General features: G+C 41.3%; 1 protein-coding gene across 6 annotated transcripts in view; it reads left to right on the top strand.

The window, feature by feature from the left end:
• Window positions 1-16,305, top strand: part of Kif1b (kinesin family member 1B) — a 138,420-nt gene that overhangs the window by 26,156 nt on the left and 95,959 nt on the right. For all 6 annotated transcript variants that reach the window (XM_059255389.1, XM_059255390.1, XM_059255391.1 and 3 more), the window contains exons 3-6: window positions 9,412-9,488; window positions 11,373-11,552; window positions 13,114-13,179; window positions 15,712-15,890. In XM_059255389.1, the coding sequence (XP_059111372.1) occupies window positions 9,412-9,488; window positions 11,373-11,552; window positions 13,114-13,179; window positions 15,712-15,890 (502 nt within the window). The remainder of the gene's footprint in view (window positions 1-9,411; window positions 9,489-11,372; window positions 11,553-13,113; window positions 13,180-15,711; window positions 15,891-16,305) is intronic.

The raw sequence follows: 16,305 nt of genomic DNA, 5'->3' as shown, positions 1-16,305 counted from the left end.
TCTGCTGCTTCCTGTCTGTTAGGGAAGGTAGGCATTCATAGCTTCAGTGTTTGCTTTTTCAAGGATTGTACATTATAGTAGACTAAATACTGTCCACAGTTGTATTGTTTAGTAATGTAGGGGATGTGGGTATAAACAGGAAACTGGGTTTTTGTTATTCAGCAAGCAGACGGCATGAAGCTTTTAGAGTTTGAGTTTTATTTTGGATATGAATGTAAGTAATTGAGTAGTATGATGCCTGTTAGAGGAGGGGGCATCTTCACATGGGAAGAAGGAGAGGGGAAAGGTAGGAAATGTCTTAGAAGCCCTTTGTTTTGGCAGGACAGAGAACACAATGAGGAAATGACTTAGCTACATTGTCTCCCGAGACATGTTTTGGCCAGATGCTGTGCAGGGAAAACCAAAAACCTTTACTTTTTACATTGTTTTTTATTGTGGGGAAAATGAGATTTCTCATTTAAAAACAATAAACACATAAGCTGTCATATTTAAGCACTTACAAATTTTAATTCATTCAGTCCTCAAAGTAATCTTCTAGCTGGTTTCTTTAACTTTTTCATTGTACTGAAGTCATTGAGGCACAGAGAGATTGTCTCGTTTACCTGGGCTCTCCTTTATCTTGAAATGAGAACTTGGCTGTCTGGCCCCAGGCCCCTCAGTCTTTGTAAGAGTCCTCTGTGCTGTCCGTGTCAAGATAGTCACTGTTGGACTATCTTGTTAATAACACTTGTGTCTAATTTGGATATAACTTTAGGTGAAGATTGACTCTTTTTTTTTTTTTTTTTTTTTTTTTGGTTTTTTGAGACAGGGTTTCTCTGTGTAGCCCTGAACTTGCTCTGTAGACCAGGCTGGCCTTGAACTCGAAGAGATTCACCTGCCTCTGCCTCCCAAGTGCTGGGATCAAAGATGTGCACCACCACCGCCCAGCTGTGTTTTTCTTTATTAAGTGAAATCATAAAATAGAAGGGCACAAATATCCATCCAAGTCTTTGGGCTACTTAGATTGAATAAGATTTGGGCCTTCCAGAGAGCTTTTCTTTTTAGTTTTTTTTTTTTTTGTTTTTTTGTTTTTTTGTTTTTTTTTTGGTTTTTCGAGACAGGGTTTCTCTGTGTAGCTTTGCGCCTTTTCTGGGACTCACTTGGTAGTCCAGGCTAGCCTCGAACTCACAGAGATCCGCCTGGCTCTGCCTCCCGAGTGCTGGGATTAAAGGCGTGCGCCACCACCGCCCGGCCAGAGAGCTTTTCTTTTCTTTTCTTTTCTCTTCTCTTCTCTTCTCTTCTCTTCTCTTCTCTTCTCTTCTCTTCTCTTCTCTTCTCTCCTCTCCTCTCCTCTCCTCTCCTCTCCTCTCCTCTCCTCTCCTCTCCCTCTCCCTCTCCCTCTCCCTCTCCCTCTCCCCTCCTCTCCTCTCCTCTCCTCTCCTCTCCTCTCCTCTCCTCTCCTCTCCTCTCCTCTCCTCTCCTTCCTTCTTTCTTTTCCAAGACAGGGTCTCTTTATATAACCCTGGCTGTTCTGGAACTCACTATGTAGACCAACCTGGCCTTGAACTCATAGAGCTCTGCTTGCCTCTGCCTTTGCAATGCTGGGATTAAAGATATACGTCCCCCCCCCTTTCTTTTCTTACTATACATTTTTTAGTTCTTTGGGATTGAGTATATGGTGAACATGTATGATATACTTACACCTGTTGTTATTATTTTTTTTTTTTTTTCTTCAAGACAGGATTTCTCTGTGTAGCTTTGCGCCTGTGTAGCTTTGCGCCTTTTCCTGGAACTCACTTGGTAGCCCAGGCTGGCCTCGAACCCACAGAGATCCGCCTGGCTCTGCCTCCCGAGTGCTGGGATTAAAGGCGTGTTCCACCACTGCCCAGCTTACCACTAAGATTTTTAACAAACCCAAACATGCTTATTGAGAAAACCCAAACGTGCTTTTGAGAAAAGTTAATATAAAGTTACAGTGCTCCCACACTGATATGTTAATTATAGTTGCAGGCAGAATCTTAGTAGTTTGTCGACAACAGTATAATTACTACATTAGTGACTTTGAGATATTAGATAAACAAATTTATTCTGGAGAATAAAAAGGGTTTTAAATACAATTCTTGTTTTAACTGCCTTGTTTTCTAGGGCTCAGTAATGAAAACATTTCTGCGTCTTTATGCTGTGGTAACAAAAATTGGAAACAGGCAAGGAGAAAGAGGGGGAGGGAGTAAAATTGAATATTTAACAGACTTTGGAAGGTTAATTGTTTTTTAACATTATTTATTTTATTGTGTGGGTGCAAACACATGCATGCATGCACACATTGTGGTGTATCTATGGAGGTCAGGGAATAACTTGTAGGAGTCAGTTCTCTCTTTCCATTGTGTGGGTCCCAGGCAGATTGTCAGGATTGATAGCAAGCATTTTTCCCCCTGAGCTGTCTTGCCAGTCCTCTAAAGTTTAGCTTTTTTTTTTTTGTAACACACCTTCACATAGTTATATTCCACAACATAAATAAATGAAATACATCTTTGCTTAGTTAAAATAAGATTCCATAACACCAGACTCTGCCTCAAAGAAACAAAAATGAAAAACAAAATTATTGAGTTTCAACCAGTGCCATACAGTTTGGGGTTCCAGGGATACAGGCAGAGCACAAAATGATTAAAACCCCCTGTCCTGCCCTGCATGGTGTCACACCACTTTAATCCTGGCACTTGGGAGGCAGACACAGGCAGATCTCTATGTATTGGAGGCCAAGCCAATTAGGTCTTTATAATGAATGTCTGTCTCAACTAAGGAAATAAATAGATTAATAAAATTCTGTCTCAGTGAAGCTTGCATTCCATCAGTGAAGGAAGAAGGAATACATAGCTTTTTTGTGGAGGATGGGGACAAAAGGTTTAGACATGGTCTCTTGTATCCTAGGTTGGTCTTGAACTCAATATCTCACTATGTGGTGGAGGCTGGCCTTGAACTCCTGAACCTCTTGCTTCTGCCTCCCCACTGCTTGGATTACAAGTGCGTAGTGTGTGCCACTATGCTCTTTTACAATGCCAGGGATCGAACCCAGGGCTTTTTGCATGTTAGGCAAGCACTCTACCAATTGAGCTACAACCCCAGCATTTATAGTTCTTGTTTTCAGTGATAGTGTAATCCCAGTCTCTGGAGGCAGCAGAAATATGGAAAACTTGTTCATTTTTATCCTTCATCCAGCCAGTTGGAAAGAATCAATGCTGCTCCTAAATTCCTCTCTAACACACTCTATACCCCAGGCTGGTGATCCACCTGCCTCATCCTTCCCAAGTGCTGAGATTACAGGTGCACACGACCATATCCAGCTACAAAGCTTTTCTGTCTACCATTCTCATTTTATGCTCCTAGCTGCTGCTAAGAGAATTCCTAAAAGATCCACAAGGGGACTGGAAAATAGTGTAGCCCAGTGACAGAGTGCTTGCCTAGCATGTGAGTGGCCCTGAGTCCTAGCCCCAGCACTGAAAAAAAAAACAACACTCTGCCTGAAGCTCAGATTTCCCAATCCCTTGTGGTTCACCCTGCCTATGTCCCACCTCAGGTATTATTTTGCCTGCATACCAGTGCTTGTGTTTGCCTGCTACTGCTCCTGCTGGGAACATTTGGCTCCTCCCAGTCCTAGACGTCTGGAGCTTAAAGTTTAGCTTTTTAAAAATTATTTACTTATTATTTATTTATGTGTATGTATGTGCACCTGTGTGAGTTTATACACAGTGTTCTGCCTATATATATGCCTGCAGGCCAGAAGATGGCACCAGATCTCATTATAGATGGTTGTGAACCACCATGTTGTTGCTGGGACTCAGGACTTCTGGAAGAGTAGCCAGTGCTCTTAACCACTGAGCCATGTCTCCAGCCCCCCCCTCTCGTTTTTTAATTCATTAATTTTTGTTTTTGATATTTCCTGACTGTAGTCCCCTCCCCATCCCTCCCATTTCCCCACACCCCACCTTCCCTTTCCCCCAGATCCAGTGCTTCCCAGATTCCCTCCAGAAAAAAGCAGGCTTCCCAGGAAAATCCATGAGCATGGCATAACAAGATACAATAAAACTAGGCACAAACCTGTAGTAGGAAATTTTCCTGTGTCCTGCCCAGTCCCGTAGCTGCTCAGACTCAAGTAAACACACAGAGGCTTATATTAATTATGAACTGGATGGCCTATGGCTCAAGCTTCTTGCTAGCTAGCTCTTATAACTTAACCCATTTCTATTAATATATAAGTTGCCATGTGGCCATGGCGTTACTGGTCTGCTGGCATCTTGCTGCTTCTTGGACGGCTAGTGTCTCCCTTACTCTCCTTTCTCCTCTCACTATCTCTCCTGGATTTTCCCTGGCTCCATCCTGCCCTGCCATAGGCCAGTGCAGCATTATTTATCAACCAATCAGAGCAACACATTCACAGCATACAGAAAGATATCCCACAGCATAAACCCTCATATCAAGGCTGGGTTAGGCAATATAATAGGAGGAAAAGGGTTCCAAAAGCAGATGAGAGGCAGACCCTAGAGCAGACCTATATAGGCTCTATGATTGCCACTTCAGTCTCTGTGAGCCCTCTTGAAGTCTGTGGGCTGTGTTCTGCTGCTATCCTCAACTATTCTGGCTCCTACATTTCTTTCTGCCCCTCTTTCATGGGATTCCCCAAGCTCCTAGGGGAGGGACCCAATGGAGATTTCCAGTTTGGGCTCTCTTTCTCCACCCATCTCTGCATATGCTACCATTAGCTGCCGGCTAATGATAACAATTGGGCCAGACACCAATCTGTGAATATATAAGGATATCATTAGGAATTAACCTGTTGTTACGGGTCACAGGTGAGCTAGCCCTGAGGGTGTGAGAGCAACAGAGCCGACCCTCAAACCCCCACCCCAGTCTGCCATGTGGTGGCATGGGTGAGGGAAAGATGCCCTCCCCCCTCCCTCCTTTGCTAGTTGTGACAGGCAAGAGAGCTGGCTCTGGGGTCACGAGAGTGAGAACTCACCCTGCCCCACACCAGCTACAGCGCACAGGAGAGCAGGCCCTGCACCCCACATGGACAGCACACTAGAGCTTACCCTGTTGTTAGGGTTGCAGGTGAGCCAGCTCTGAGAACATGAGAGCAGGAGAGCTCACCCTACCCCTACCTCCCTCTTATGCCCTCTACAGTAATCAGGAGAGAGGGCCCTATACCTTACCTGGGCAAAACAGTGGAGCTGGCCCTGGTGATATGAGTGAGAGGGACCTGGATCTGAGGGCCTGAGAGCAGGAGAGCTGACCTGGCTCCTTGCTGTAGGCTGCATTGAGTGAGCTAGCTGAGATAGTGCTGGAGAGGTCATCTGGATAGTGATGATGAGGGAAAGCTGGCTGGCTGACTAACCCAGCTACCACCCAGGCCCAGAACCAGGGCTATAAGTTGTTCCACTCCAACATCCACCTCATTTATGAACTGTTGGAGCATGTGAAGGAGACGAACCTATAGATCCAAAACAGCAGAGTCTCCATGACACAGGACAACAACAGGGTGTCCAGGAGGAGCCCCAGGGACAGGCCGTTTTCTGTGTGTTAGCAGAAACCAGAGCAAGACCAGTGAACACTTGCAAGTAAAGATGAGCAGATTAAAGGGTGAACTGTGTCTTAGCTGGCCACACTACAGCTTCCACCACAAGATTCTCCTTCTTTTGTTTTTGTTTGCTTTGTTTTTCTTTTAAATTTTTTTTTTGGTGGGGGGGGAGAGGTTTAAAGGGCAGAGGATGGATTTAAGGGGACAGGGAGATAAATGGGAACAAAATGCATGATGTGAAATCCACAAAGAAGCAATAAAAGTAAAAATAAATTAAATCTAAAAAAAGGAGGGATGAGGAGGGCTCATTGGTTAAGAACACATACTGCTCTTGCAGAGGTTTTGAGTTTGGTTGCTAGCATCTACTTTGGGTGGCTCACAACTGTCTGTAACTCCAGCTGCAAGATATCAGACACCCTTTTCTGGACCTAAGTACCTGAACTCATACTTCATATACTTGTCCCCACTCCCAACCCCACACCCAACTGAAAACCAATCTAAAAAAAGAATATGGCTGGTGAGGTGGCTCAGTGGTTAAGAGTACTTCCATGGGATGTGGGTTTAATTCCCAGTGCCCACAGGGTGTTTTACACCATCTGTAACTCCAGCTCCAAGGGACCCAACCTTCATCTGCTGCCCTCTTCAGGCACCAGGCCTGTAAGTGGTGCGTAGACATAAGTGCAGGCAAAACTCCCATACAAGTAAAAAATAATAATTCTATAATTGCAGATACAGAACTTAAGAAGTAGAAATTAGAGGCTGGAGAGACCCAATGGTTAAGAGCACTGGCTGCTCTTTCAGAGGACTGTTTGATTCCCAGCACCCATTTGGTGGCTACCAACCATCTGTAACTTGTGTTCCAGGGAATCTGATTCTCTCTTCTGGCCTTGCATGAGATGCATAGACATACATGCAAACAAAACACCCATACACATAAAATAAGATGTTTTTAAAAAATACTAGGAATTCTGTGAGTTCGAGGCCAGCCTGGGCTACCAAGTGAGTTCCAGGAAAGGTGCAAAGCTACACAGAGAAACCTTGTCTCGAAAAACCAAAAAAAAAAAACAAAAAAAACAAAAAAAACCCCTAGGAATTACTATGTCTTCTCAAGTTCCTAATAACTCCTTCCTCCCCAACAAGATAAATTAACAATGTTGATTTTTGTATTATATTTTTTTATATTATACTGTGTGTGTGTGTGTGTGTGTGTGTGTGTGTGTGTGTGTATGTGTGTGTTGCTGGGGATTGAACCCAGGGTCTTACATGTGCTAGGAAGCCACTGAGCTAGATCCAAGCATTATTTAGAGCTTTTGAAAAATTGTGTATTTCTGTGTATTGTTTTTTTGTTTTGTTTTGGTTTTTCGAGACAGGGTTTCTCTGTGTAATTGCCCTGGCTGTCCTTGAACTCACTCTGTGGACTAGGCTGGCCTCAGACTCACAGAGAGCCTCCTGCCTCTGCCTCCCAAGTGCTGGAATTAAAGGCATGCGCTACCATTGCCTAGCCTGTTTATTGTTGATATAGGCAGTTATTTAAAGAAACAGGAGGTGGATGGGAATGTAGCAAATGGTAGCATACTTGCTTAGCATGTGCAAAGCTCTGGCTTCAATCCCAGCAGCATACAAACAGACAGACAAGAAACCCAGGTTGGCCATATTCCTATCAGAGGCTTCAAAGATCAGAGAGAAAAGCTTTCTGAGGAAGAAGAAAAAGATTTCATGTAGTGCCGGGCGGTGGTGGCGCACGCCTTTAATCCCAGCACTCGGGAGGCAGAGCCAGGCGGATCTTTGTGAGTTCGAGGCCAGCCTGGGCTACCAAGTGAGTTCCAGGAAAGGCGCAAAGCTACACAGAGAAACCCTGTCTCGAAAAACCAAAAAAAAAAAAAAAAAAAAAAAAAAAAAAAGATTTCATGTAAACTTACTACACTCTGATGTAGATTTTTTTCCCCCCTTGGGAAAATGACAAATCAAGGGATAGAATCTGAGAATTTGTACTTTGTCAGAATGAAATATGGCTTAAGTGTTTGATAACAGCCAATTTTCTAGCTGTTAGAAGTGTTTATTTTAACCATGCTTTGGAGTGGTAAAGATTGACTTCAGGAGCTGGGCGGTAGTGATGCAAGCCTTTAATCCCAGCACTCAGGAGGCAGAGCCTGGTCTACAGAGTGAGATCCAGGACAGGCACCAAAACTACACCAAGAAACCCGAAACCCTGTCTCGAAAACAACAACAACAAAAAAGATTGACTTCAGGCACATGCCCACCACCTCATGGTTCTTAGTTTTTAGCTCTGACTCATAAAGTAGGACTCGAATTTTTTTTTTTCTTGGTAGAGTTTGTGGTCTAATTCTTATTGTTAAAACAAGGAAACTTTAAATGAATAAAGAGAGTTTTAAAACAATGCCTGTGGCTTAATTTTAAGGGATAGCTCTATGCATATAGCCATATACAGATATATAAAATGCCCTCTTCTCTTTCACCTTGGTAATCATTGTATGTGGAGAATAAGCATTTACATGATGATGTCTTGGCTAATTGTGGCAGCTCTGCAAATTCAGATGCTGTATCTGCCACTAGCTAGCTCTGTGGCCTGAGGAATATTCAACTTTTCTTTCGTTTCTTGATAAAATAAGGATGAAAAACCATTTGCCTCATTGAGTGGTTAGGAAGATAAAAAAAGGTTATTAAATACAAAATACTTATGGGTTGGAGTAACGATGTGGCAAATGCTGGCTGGTCTGTTTACTCTTTTGTTAAGACTGATTAAATTACCATTTATTTGTAGGGAGATGTTCTTTCTAGAACCATGTTTTCTTGTCACATGATTATGTGTAATGTGAGCCTCATTAATACTCTGTCAGCATTTGAGTTTGGCACATAAATAAATATGTGGCTGTACCCAGAGGAATCCAGCCAGAGGGAGAACTAAGCACCGTAGCAACGGTTGCTATTTGCGTCCTGCACACCAGCTGCTGAGGACAGGTTTACTTTTTAATCCTGTTTGCACTGACAGTTTGGGATGTAGCCTTGCCTCAGCGAAGTGATTTGGTTGAGATATCCAGTCTTTTGAGATTTCATGACTACATGTTTGAGAGAGTCTGTCTCATGTGAAATATGAGGATAAAACTTTGCATGTATGAAAAAGGAAGGATTAATCTTCAGTATTCAGTCAGTTGCTGCAGTGTGGTGTGGTGGTATTAGTCACATGAGAAACCATTTAATATGTGTAGTGAGATTTATGATTCATTAGTACTCTGTGGTTCTGCATAAACGTCTATGCACATATATACATGTAGTAGATTACAGATTGTCTACTGTGGGGTTCAGAAAACACAGACTTTGCAATGAGTACCTTATTACCAAATGCTTTTTTGAATAGATAGCAAGCATTTCACAAAGAATTTATTTCATATTGGGTTGGATTAATATAATAATACCTTTCTAATTTTTATTTCTAATGTGTTGAAGTATTTCAAACCTTATGAGATACTTTGAAATAGAAACAGCCCATTTCCAAGTTTTAGCTGCTAACTTACCTAAAGAGGACAAACATTCAGTTCTAGAAGATTTACTGAGAACCTGTTATATATTAGACTCTATTCTGAATAGTGGTAACACCCAAATGAGTGTGTGGTCTGATTGTAAGTGTGTGTGTGTGTGTGTGTGTGTGTGTGTGTGCGCGTGCGCGCGCGCGCCAGTATAAATTACCTCTTCAACAATGATACTTTTGTTTTTTGATTGTCCTATTAAGACTCAATAGTATAAATGTGCTGTTGGGATGATTTGAACATAAAGTATAATATATTGAGCTGATGAACTTATAATTGAAGGACTTAACACAATTTAATATTTTTGTTCTCTAGGTATTATTAACCCAAAGAACCCAAAGGAAGCACCAAAGTCCTTCAGCTTCGACTACTCTTACTGGTCTCACACCTCGGTGAGTCTATTGCCTCCCTTTGCCTTTCTTGTCTTTCTTTTATCCTAGGTTGTTCCAAGATCCAGTTGTAATTTTCTGAGTTTGGTCAAGGATGAGTTCTGTGTGTGTGTTTGAGGAAGATGTGTTAGTTTTTTGTTGTTGTTGTTTGTTTTTTGAGACAGAGTCTCATTGCCCATATTGGCATTGAACTCACTGTATACCCTAGGCTAGCTTCAAACTTGGGCCAGTATTCCTGATTAACCTCTCAAGAACTGGAATTACATGCATGGAGTATAACACTTGGCTAATGAACTCCCAGTTCATAAGTTAATTTTAAAAAAGTTATTTATTTGCTCATTCATGTATTGTGTGTGGGGGCTGGAGGTTGATATCTAGTGTCCTCCATCATTTTCTGCCATATTGAGACAGGATTTCTCTGAAGCTGTAGCTCACCACCTGGCTAGACTGTCTGGTCAGTGAGCCCTAGGATCCTCCAACTACTTCTTAGCACTAGGGTTAAAGATGCCTGCTGCCATGGGCAGCTTTTTTGTGGGCACTGGGATTCTAAACTTAGGCCTCCATGTTTGCACAGAAGCACTTTACCCACTGAGCCATATCCCTGGCCTCTTAATTTATTTTAATTTTAATTTTTAAAGAGTTTTTTTTTTCCGAAGTCCTGGTGTGGTGGGGACCTTTAGTCCCAACAGCTAAGTGACAGAGGCAGATGGATCTCTTTGAGTTCCAGTCCAGCCAGAGCTGTATAGTGAAACTGTGCTTCAAAAAACAACTAAAATCAAATCAAAACAAAAAACCCCAAGTGAGACAGAGTCTCACTTGGCCTTACTGTGTATAGCTGAAGCTGATCTTGAACTCCTGATCCTCCTGCCTCTCCCTCAGTGATGAAATTACAAATTGTGTTATTACACCCAGCCATGAGTTCATTTTTTGATAGAGAGACTTCTCCCTGGAGGATACAATATTTACTTTGATCAAGTGTTTGCTTTTCCCTGACACTTGAGTCAGTGTGAACCAAACCTTGTTGACCTTGTTGACTGCTCCCATTTGTGCTCCGTTCCTTAGACCTTTTATGTTTTCCTGTTTTGTGAGGAGGGAGGTTCCAGACTCTCCACAAAGCCTAATCATCAAGGAAAGGGTTGAAGGAGGAATTGAAAATGTTCTTCATTAAAGTTGTTATTTTTTGTAAGCAGCCACACCGTGTAGAATGAGTTCAAAGAAGTAGTGTTGTATGTACATCTGACCTTTGGTTTGTTATTCCCGTTTTCGTTTTTTTTTTTTTTTTTTTTTTTTTTTTGGTTTTTCGAGACAGGGTCTCTCTGTGTAGCTTTGCGCCTTTCCTGGGACTCACTTGGTAGCCCAGGCTGGCCTCGAACTCACAGAGATCCGCCTGGCTCTGCCTCCCGAGGGCTGGGACTAAAGGCGTGCGCCACCACCGCCCGGCCGTTATTCCCGTTTTCTACCTAAGAAAATCTTGGAACTCCAACTTCTAGAGTGCCTCTCTACGTGAGTGTGTGTGTGTGTGTGTGTGTGTGTGTGTGTGTGTGTGTGTAAAATAAAAAAAAACGTGTAGAAGGTTCTTTAAAAATGTATGGTAGCCAAGCAGTGGTGGCACACACCTTTAATCCCAGCACTGAGGAGGCAGAGCCACTTGGATCTCTGTGAGTTCGAGGCCAGCCTGGTCTACAGAGCGAGATCCAGGACAGGCACCAAAACTACACAGAGAAACCTTATCTCCAAAAAACAAACAAAAATAACAACAACAAAAAATGTATAGTATAGTTTAAATGACTGTTCTGATTCCAAACATTTTTTAATATGGAAACAGTCAAATTAATATAGGAAAGACTATTAGTAAAATGCCATAACTTTCCTTTGTAATCTTTACAGCCTGAAGATCCCTGTTTTGCATCGCAGAATCGTGTGTACAATGACATTGGGAAGGAAATGCTCTTACACGCCTTTGAAGGGTATAATGTTTGCATTTTTGCCTATGGGCAGACTGGTGCTGGGAAATCCTACACGATGATGGGGAAGCAAGAGGAGAGCCAAGCTGGCATCATTCCACAGGTAAAGAGTCGAATGTCAGCATCCGTGCCCAACGGTACTTCAGTCTCAAATGGCTTTTTATTTGCCAAAAAAGTATTCAGAGACTGTGATATGTAAGGCACAAAGGTAGACAGCCTGTCTATTTCCCTCAAAGGTGCTTACTATTGAGAGGAAAAGATTGGCATATTTTTAAGATAAGAAAGTTAATGTTTTCTAAAAACATTGCTGTTTCTGAACTGCCATATTATCCTCTTTTAGTGTTAACAGTTTTTTTTTCTCTAAATTTTGGAACACTCAGGAAATGTTGATCTGATTTTATTAAAAGTTCCTATACAGTGGGGCCACAGTGGTACACACCTTTAATCTCAGCACTCTGTAGGTAGAGGCAGGAGAATATCTTGAGTTTGAGGCCAACTGGTCTACAGAGAGAGTTCTAGAACAGCCAGGGCTACACAGAGAAACCCTGTCTTAAAAAAACCAAGATAATAGAAGAAAAAAAGGAAAAGTTCCTATATAGATTATCTCTAAAGAATGTATTTTTGGCTGGGCAGTGGTGGCACACATCTTTAATCCCAGCACTCAGGAGGCAGAGGCGGATCTCTGTGGGTTTGAAATCCAGGCCAGGCACCAAAACTATATGGAGAAACCGTGTCTCAAACCTCCCCCCCAAAAAAATAAATAATGTATTTTTATTTTCTTTTTATGTGGTCCTAAGGATAGAACCTAGGCCAGTGTTCTAAGGAAGTACTCTGCTGCTAACTACATTCTAGCCCCTTGTTTTTGTAATTTTTTTTTTAAATTTTTTTTTTTTTAATCTAATGTGCTATCATGCCTGGTTTATGGGGTCACAGGGATCTAGCCCAGGGCTTTGAGCAAGCTAGGCAAGTACTTTACCAGCTGAGCTACAGCCCCGTACCCTCTTTAGACTGTAAGTTTTGTTTATGATGAATAATGTTGCTGTTAAGTCTTTGCTTGCTTGTGTGCCTTTTGACTCAGTTTCACTACATAGCCCTGGCTGTCCTAGAACTCACTATGTAGACAAGACTGGCCCGGAACTCACAGAGAGTCTCCTTACTTTTGCCTCCAAAGTACTGGCATTGAAGGTATGCACTGTCACTTGCAGGCCATGGCAGATAAGTCCTTCATTATAAATTTTTTGCTCATTTTTAGTCAGTTTTGTTGTTATCGTGATGTATTACTAGTTACTTGAGTATAGTATGAAGAATCAAATTTGGATAAATGGGGTTTTCTTCCTAAGGAAACAATATCAGTGTTCATTTTTGAAGGAGAATAACAATTAAGAGCATATCAGAATATAAAATTTTTATTTAAAATACTAATTGTGTTTGGTTTATGATATGCACATTTGGAGAGATAAAAAGATAGAATATTGCCAGTTGTGGTGGAGCACTCTGGTAGGATTTGCTGAAGGAGGCAGAAGCAAGAGGATCACGAGTTCGAGGCCAGCCTGGGCTACACATTAAAAAAGAAAAAAAAGATGAAATATCTTATTATCGCTGTAATGAATGTAGTACTTCTCTGATTTGGGCTGTTCATGGACCCTTTCCTTCTGCTTTCCTAGTTGTGTGAAGAACTCTTTGAGAAGATCAATGACAACTGTAATGAAGAAATGTCTTACTCTGTAGAGGTGAGTATAGCTGTTACTGTATTCCTGCCCTTCATGCCTTTCATTCTGTCTCAATGAAGCTAGAAGTCACTGTGTAGACCAGACTGGCCTCAGACTCACAGAGATCTGCCTGCCTCTACCTCCTGAGTGCTGGATCAGAGGTATGCACTACCATGTCCAGACTCCCTCTATTATGTCTTAAAAATATTAATTTAATGCTGAGTGGTGGTGGCGCACGCCTTTAATCCAACACTTGGGAGTCAGAGGCAGGCAGATCTCTGAGTTTAAGGCTAGCCTGGTCTACAGAGTGAGATCCAGGATAGTCAGTGCTACACAGAGAAACCCTGTCTTGAAAAAACAAACAAAATAATTCATTTAATTAATTTAATGTCTTTGTACACGAATGCACAATCAAGTGCCGTGGTGTAGGAATGAGAAGTTGACAGAGTTGATTCTCTCCTTCTATTATGTGGATCCCAAGGATTGAACTCAGGTTATCAGGCTTGTTGGAAAAGACCCTTACCTGCTGAGCCATCTCACTGGGTCCCCACTGTTTCGCCCCCCCCCTTTTTTTCCTAGTCTGGAAATCACAGAGATCCCCCTGCCTTTGTCTCACCAGTGCTGGGATTATAGGTGGTAGTTGCCCACCTTGGCTGGGCTGCCATCCCCCATTGTATTAAAAAGCTCTTGGTTGTAACTTTGTTGCTGCTCACTTAAAGTATCCCCTTAATTTTATGGGTTAAACTGTTTCTAAATTTTGGTTATAATTAATAATGTTGCAATTAAGGAATTGTTCAGAGTTCTGTGCAATCATTTTTGGGTGCTGATCTGTATCTTGGTTGTTAAGTGATACATTTGGTTGGCAAATTACCTTTTCGAAAGACTGTATAGCAGTTTTCATTCTTCCAGGAGAAACTGGCAACCATTGTACTCTTTTAAATAGTTAGTGTTTTTAGTTTTAAATCTTTGCCAATTTGGGGCTGGAGAGATGGCTCAGTGGTTAAGAATGAGGACTGCAGAAACTTTGAGTTCTGTTCCCAGGACTCAACCAGGCAGCTCCTATCCACCTGCAGTTCAGGGTATCTGATTCCCTTTTCCTGGGCACTGCAGACCTCTGCCCTCATGTATTTACAAACACATGCTTATAAACTTAATTAAAAAAGAAAAAAATACTAAAATTTTTTGCTAATTTGATAATACATAACTTTTTGTTAAATTTGAATTTCTTTGATTATTAGTGTGTTTGATTGTCTTGTACATTATATACACGCTTGTTTAAATATTTGGAAGAAAAGGCAGCTATACTCACTGCTATAACTAACACAGACTTTACATTTGAGAGTCACAATTTTTTTCTTTACTTGATGTGAACTATCTTTAATATAGTTAGTAAGTATGTGGTTTTTAAGCTGTTGTTACACACACACAGAGGAAAATACTCTTTTTGTGTATTGGATTTTATTGTAATGTAAATGCTCTGTTAACATGAACCCACTGTTCTGGGAAATAAAGCTGCCTTTTAAGAAAATGCTAATAGTCTGTGCTCCTCACCCCCTAAAACAAAACAAAACAAAACAAAAACATAGTTTTTCTGTGTAGCCTTTGCTGTCCTGGAACTCACTCTGTAGACCAGGCTGGCCTTGAACTCATTTAGATATCCACCTGCCTCTGCTAGGATTAAAGGCGTGTGCCACCACCACCCAGCCTTTATTTATTTATTTATTTTTTGATATGTGGTATGCTTTTTTGACAGTACTTCCGGTTTCTACTTGTTTTATGCAGTTGCTTTGGACTTTTTTCTTTGCTAATTAAGGGTTGCACACATTTCTGAATTTTTTAAAAAGTTCTGCTTTATGGCTGTCATATACCAAAAGGGTATTGTGTTTCATTTCAAGTTTCTATTTAACTAACTTGTCTTGTCCTATAACAGCTCTTTAAATCAGGTGAAGGACTTTTTGAGCTTATAGGTAATAAGAGAAGGTCCCAGGCTCTTAGAATAACCTCACCTTAAGCCTCGATACTGACAGTAATATGCATTTTTAAAATGCCAATAAAACTGGGTGAGATGGTACATTCCTGTAATCTCAGCACTTGGAAGGCTGAGGCAAGAGGATTGCAAGTTTGAGGCCCAGTTTAGCTACAAAGATTCTGCTTTGGGGCAGGGGGCACTAATAAAGTTCTACTAAAAATATACGTTGTGCCTAAGACAAATAGCCTTTATGTATACATGTTTGCCCTCTTTTCCTTCTTGAGAAAAGACTATTTCTGACTCATGTAGCCTGATATACACAATACTGTTAGTAGAATTAAGAGTCCAGGACTGTGGTGTTCTGACCTATAATTATACAGCTTTTTATAATTTTTTTTTTCCTTTTTTAAATGAGACAGGATTCCTTTTTTAGTTCAGGCTTACCATGAATGTATGATCTTTCTGTCTTTGCCTCCTGAATACTGAGTTTTCAGGTCTCTATCACTATGCTTAGCTTTGAAAAAGTGTCTAATGTTTATATATCTTTTCCAAATCCTTTAATTTACTTTAATAAAATATTCCAGGTGAGCTACATGGAAATTTACTGTGAGAGAGTACGAGATTTGCTGAATCCCAAAAACAAGGGTAATTTGCGTGTGCGTGAACACCCGCTTCTTGGACCCTATGTGGAGGATCTGTCCAAGCTGGCGGTCACTTCCTACACTGACATTGCTGACCTCATGGACGCTGGGAACAAAGCCAGGTATGGTAGGAAATAGACTAATAACTGAGTCCTTTGACATATTTTGAGGTTCTTTTTTTCCAGTGTAAGAATTGAAGCCATGTTTGTAGCTATGAACGTTGCTTTAATTGTAGTCCTTTGAGTCTTTGGCTATGCTGGAGAGGTATAAGCTTCAACATACTAAGTAGCTGTCTTTTCATTAAAATGGTGCATTGTTGAAACAGGTCAGAACTTTCGTTGAGTTAGCTCTTAGGTATTGATTAAGTCATGGTAAAATGTTAGCTGCAATGTCTAGATGAGGCTGTGGTAGTAAATGGATTCTGGAATAAATGAGCACCGGATGAAGAATATGAATTAAATGCTCTAGTGATTACTAAAGGGACGGCTGGAGTATGAAAAGTGATTCTGATGGGGTGCCTTTTGAGTCGTGGGGTAA

This window comes from Peromyscus eremicus, chromosome 2 (assembly GCF_949786415.1).
Source record: "Peromyscus eremicus chromosome 2, PerEre_H2_v1, whole genome shotgun sequence".
NCBI classification, from domain to species: domain Eukaryota; kingdom Metazoa; phylum Chordata; class Mammalia; order Rodentia; family Cricetidae; genus Peromyscus; species Peromyscus eremicus.
The sequence above is the reverse complement of the archived record's forward strand: the minus strand, read 5'-3'. Positions and strand labels throughout refer to the sequence as shown.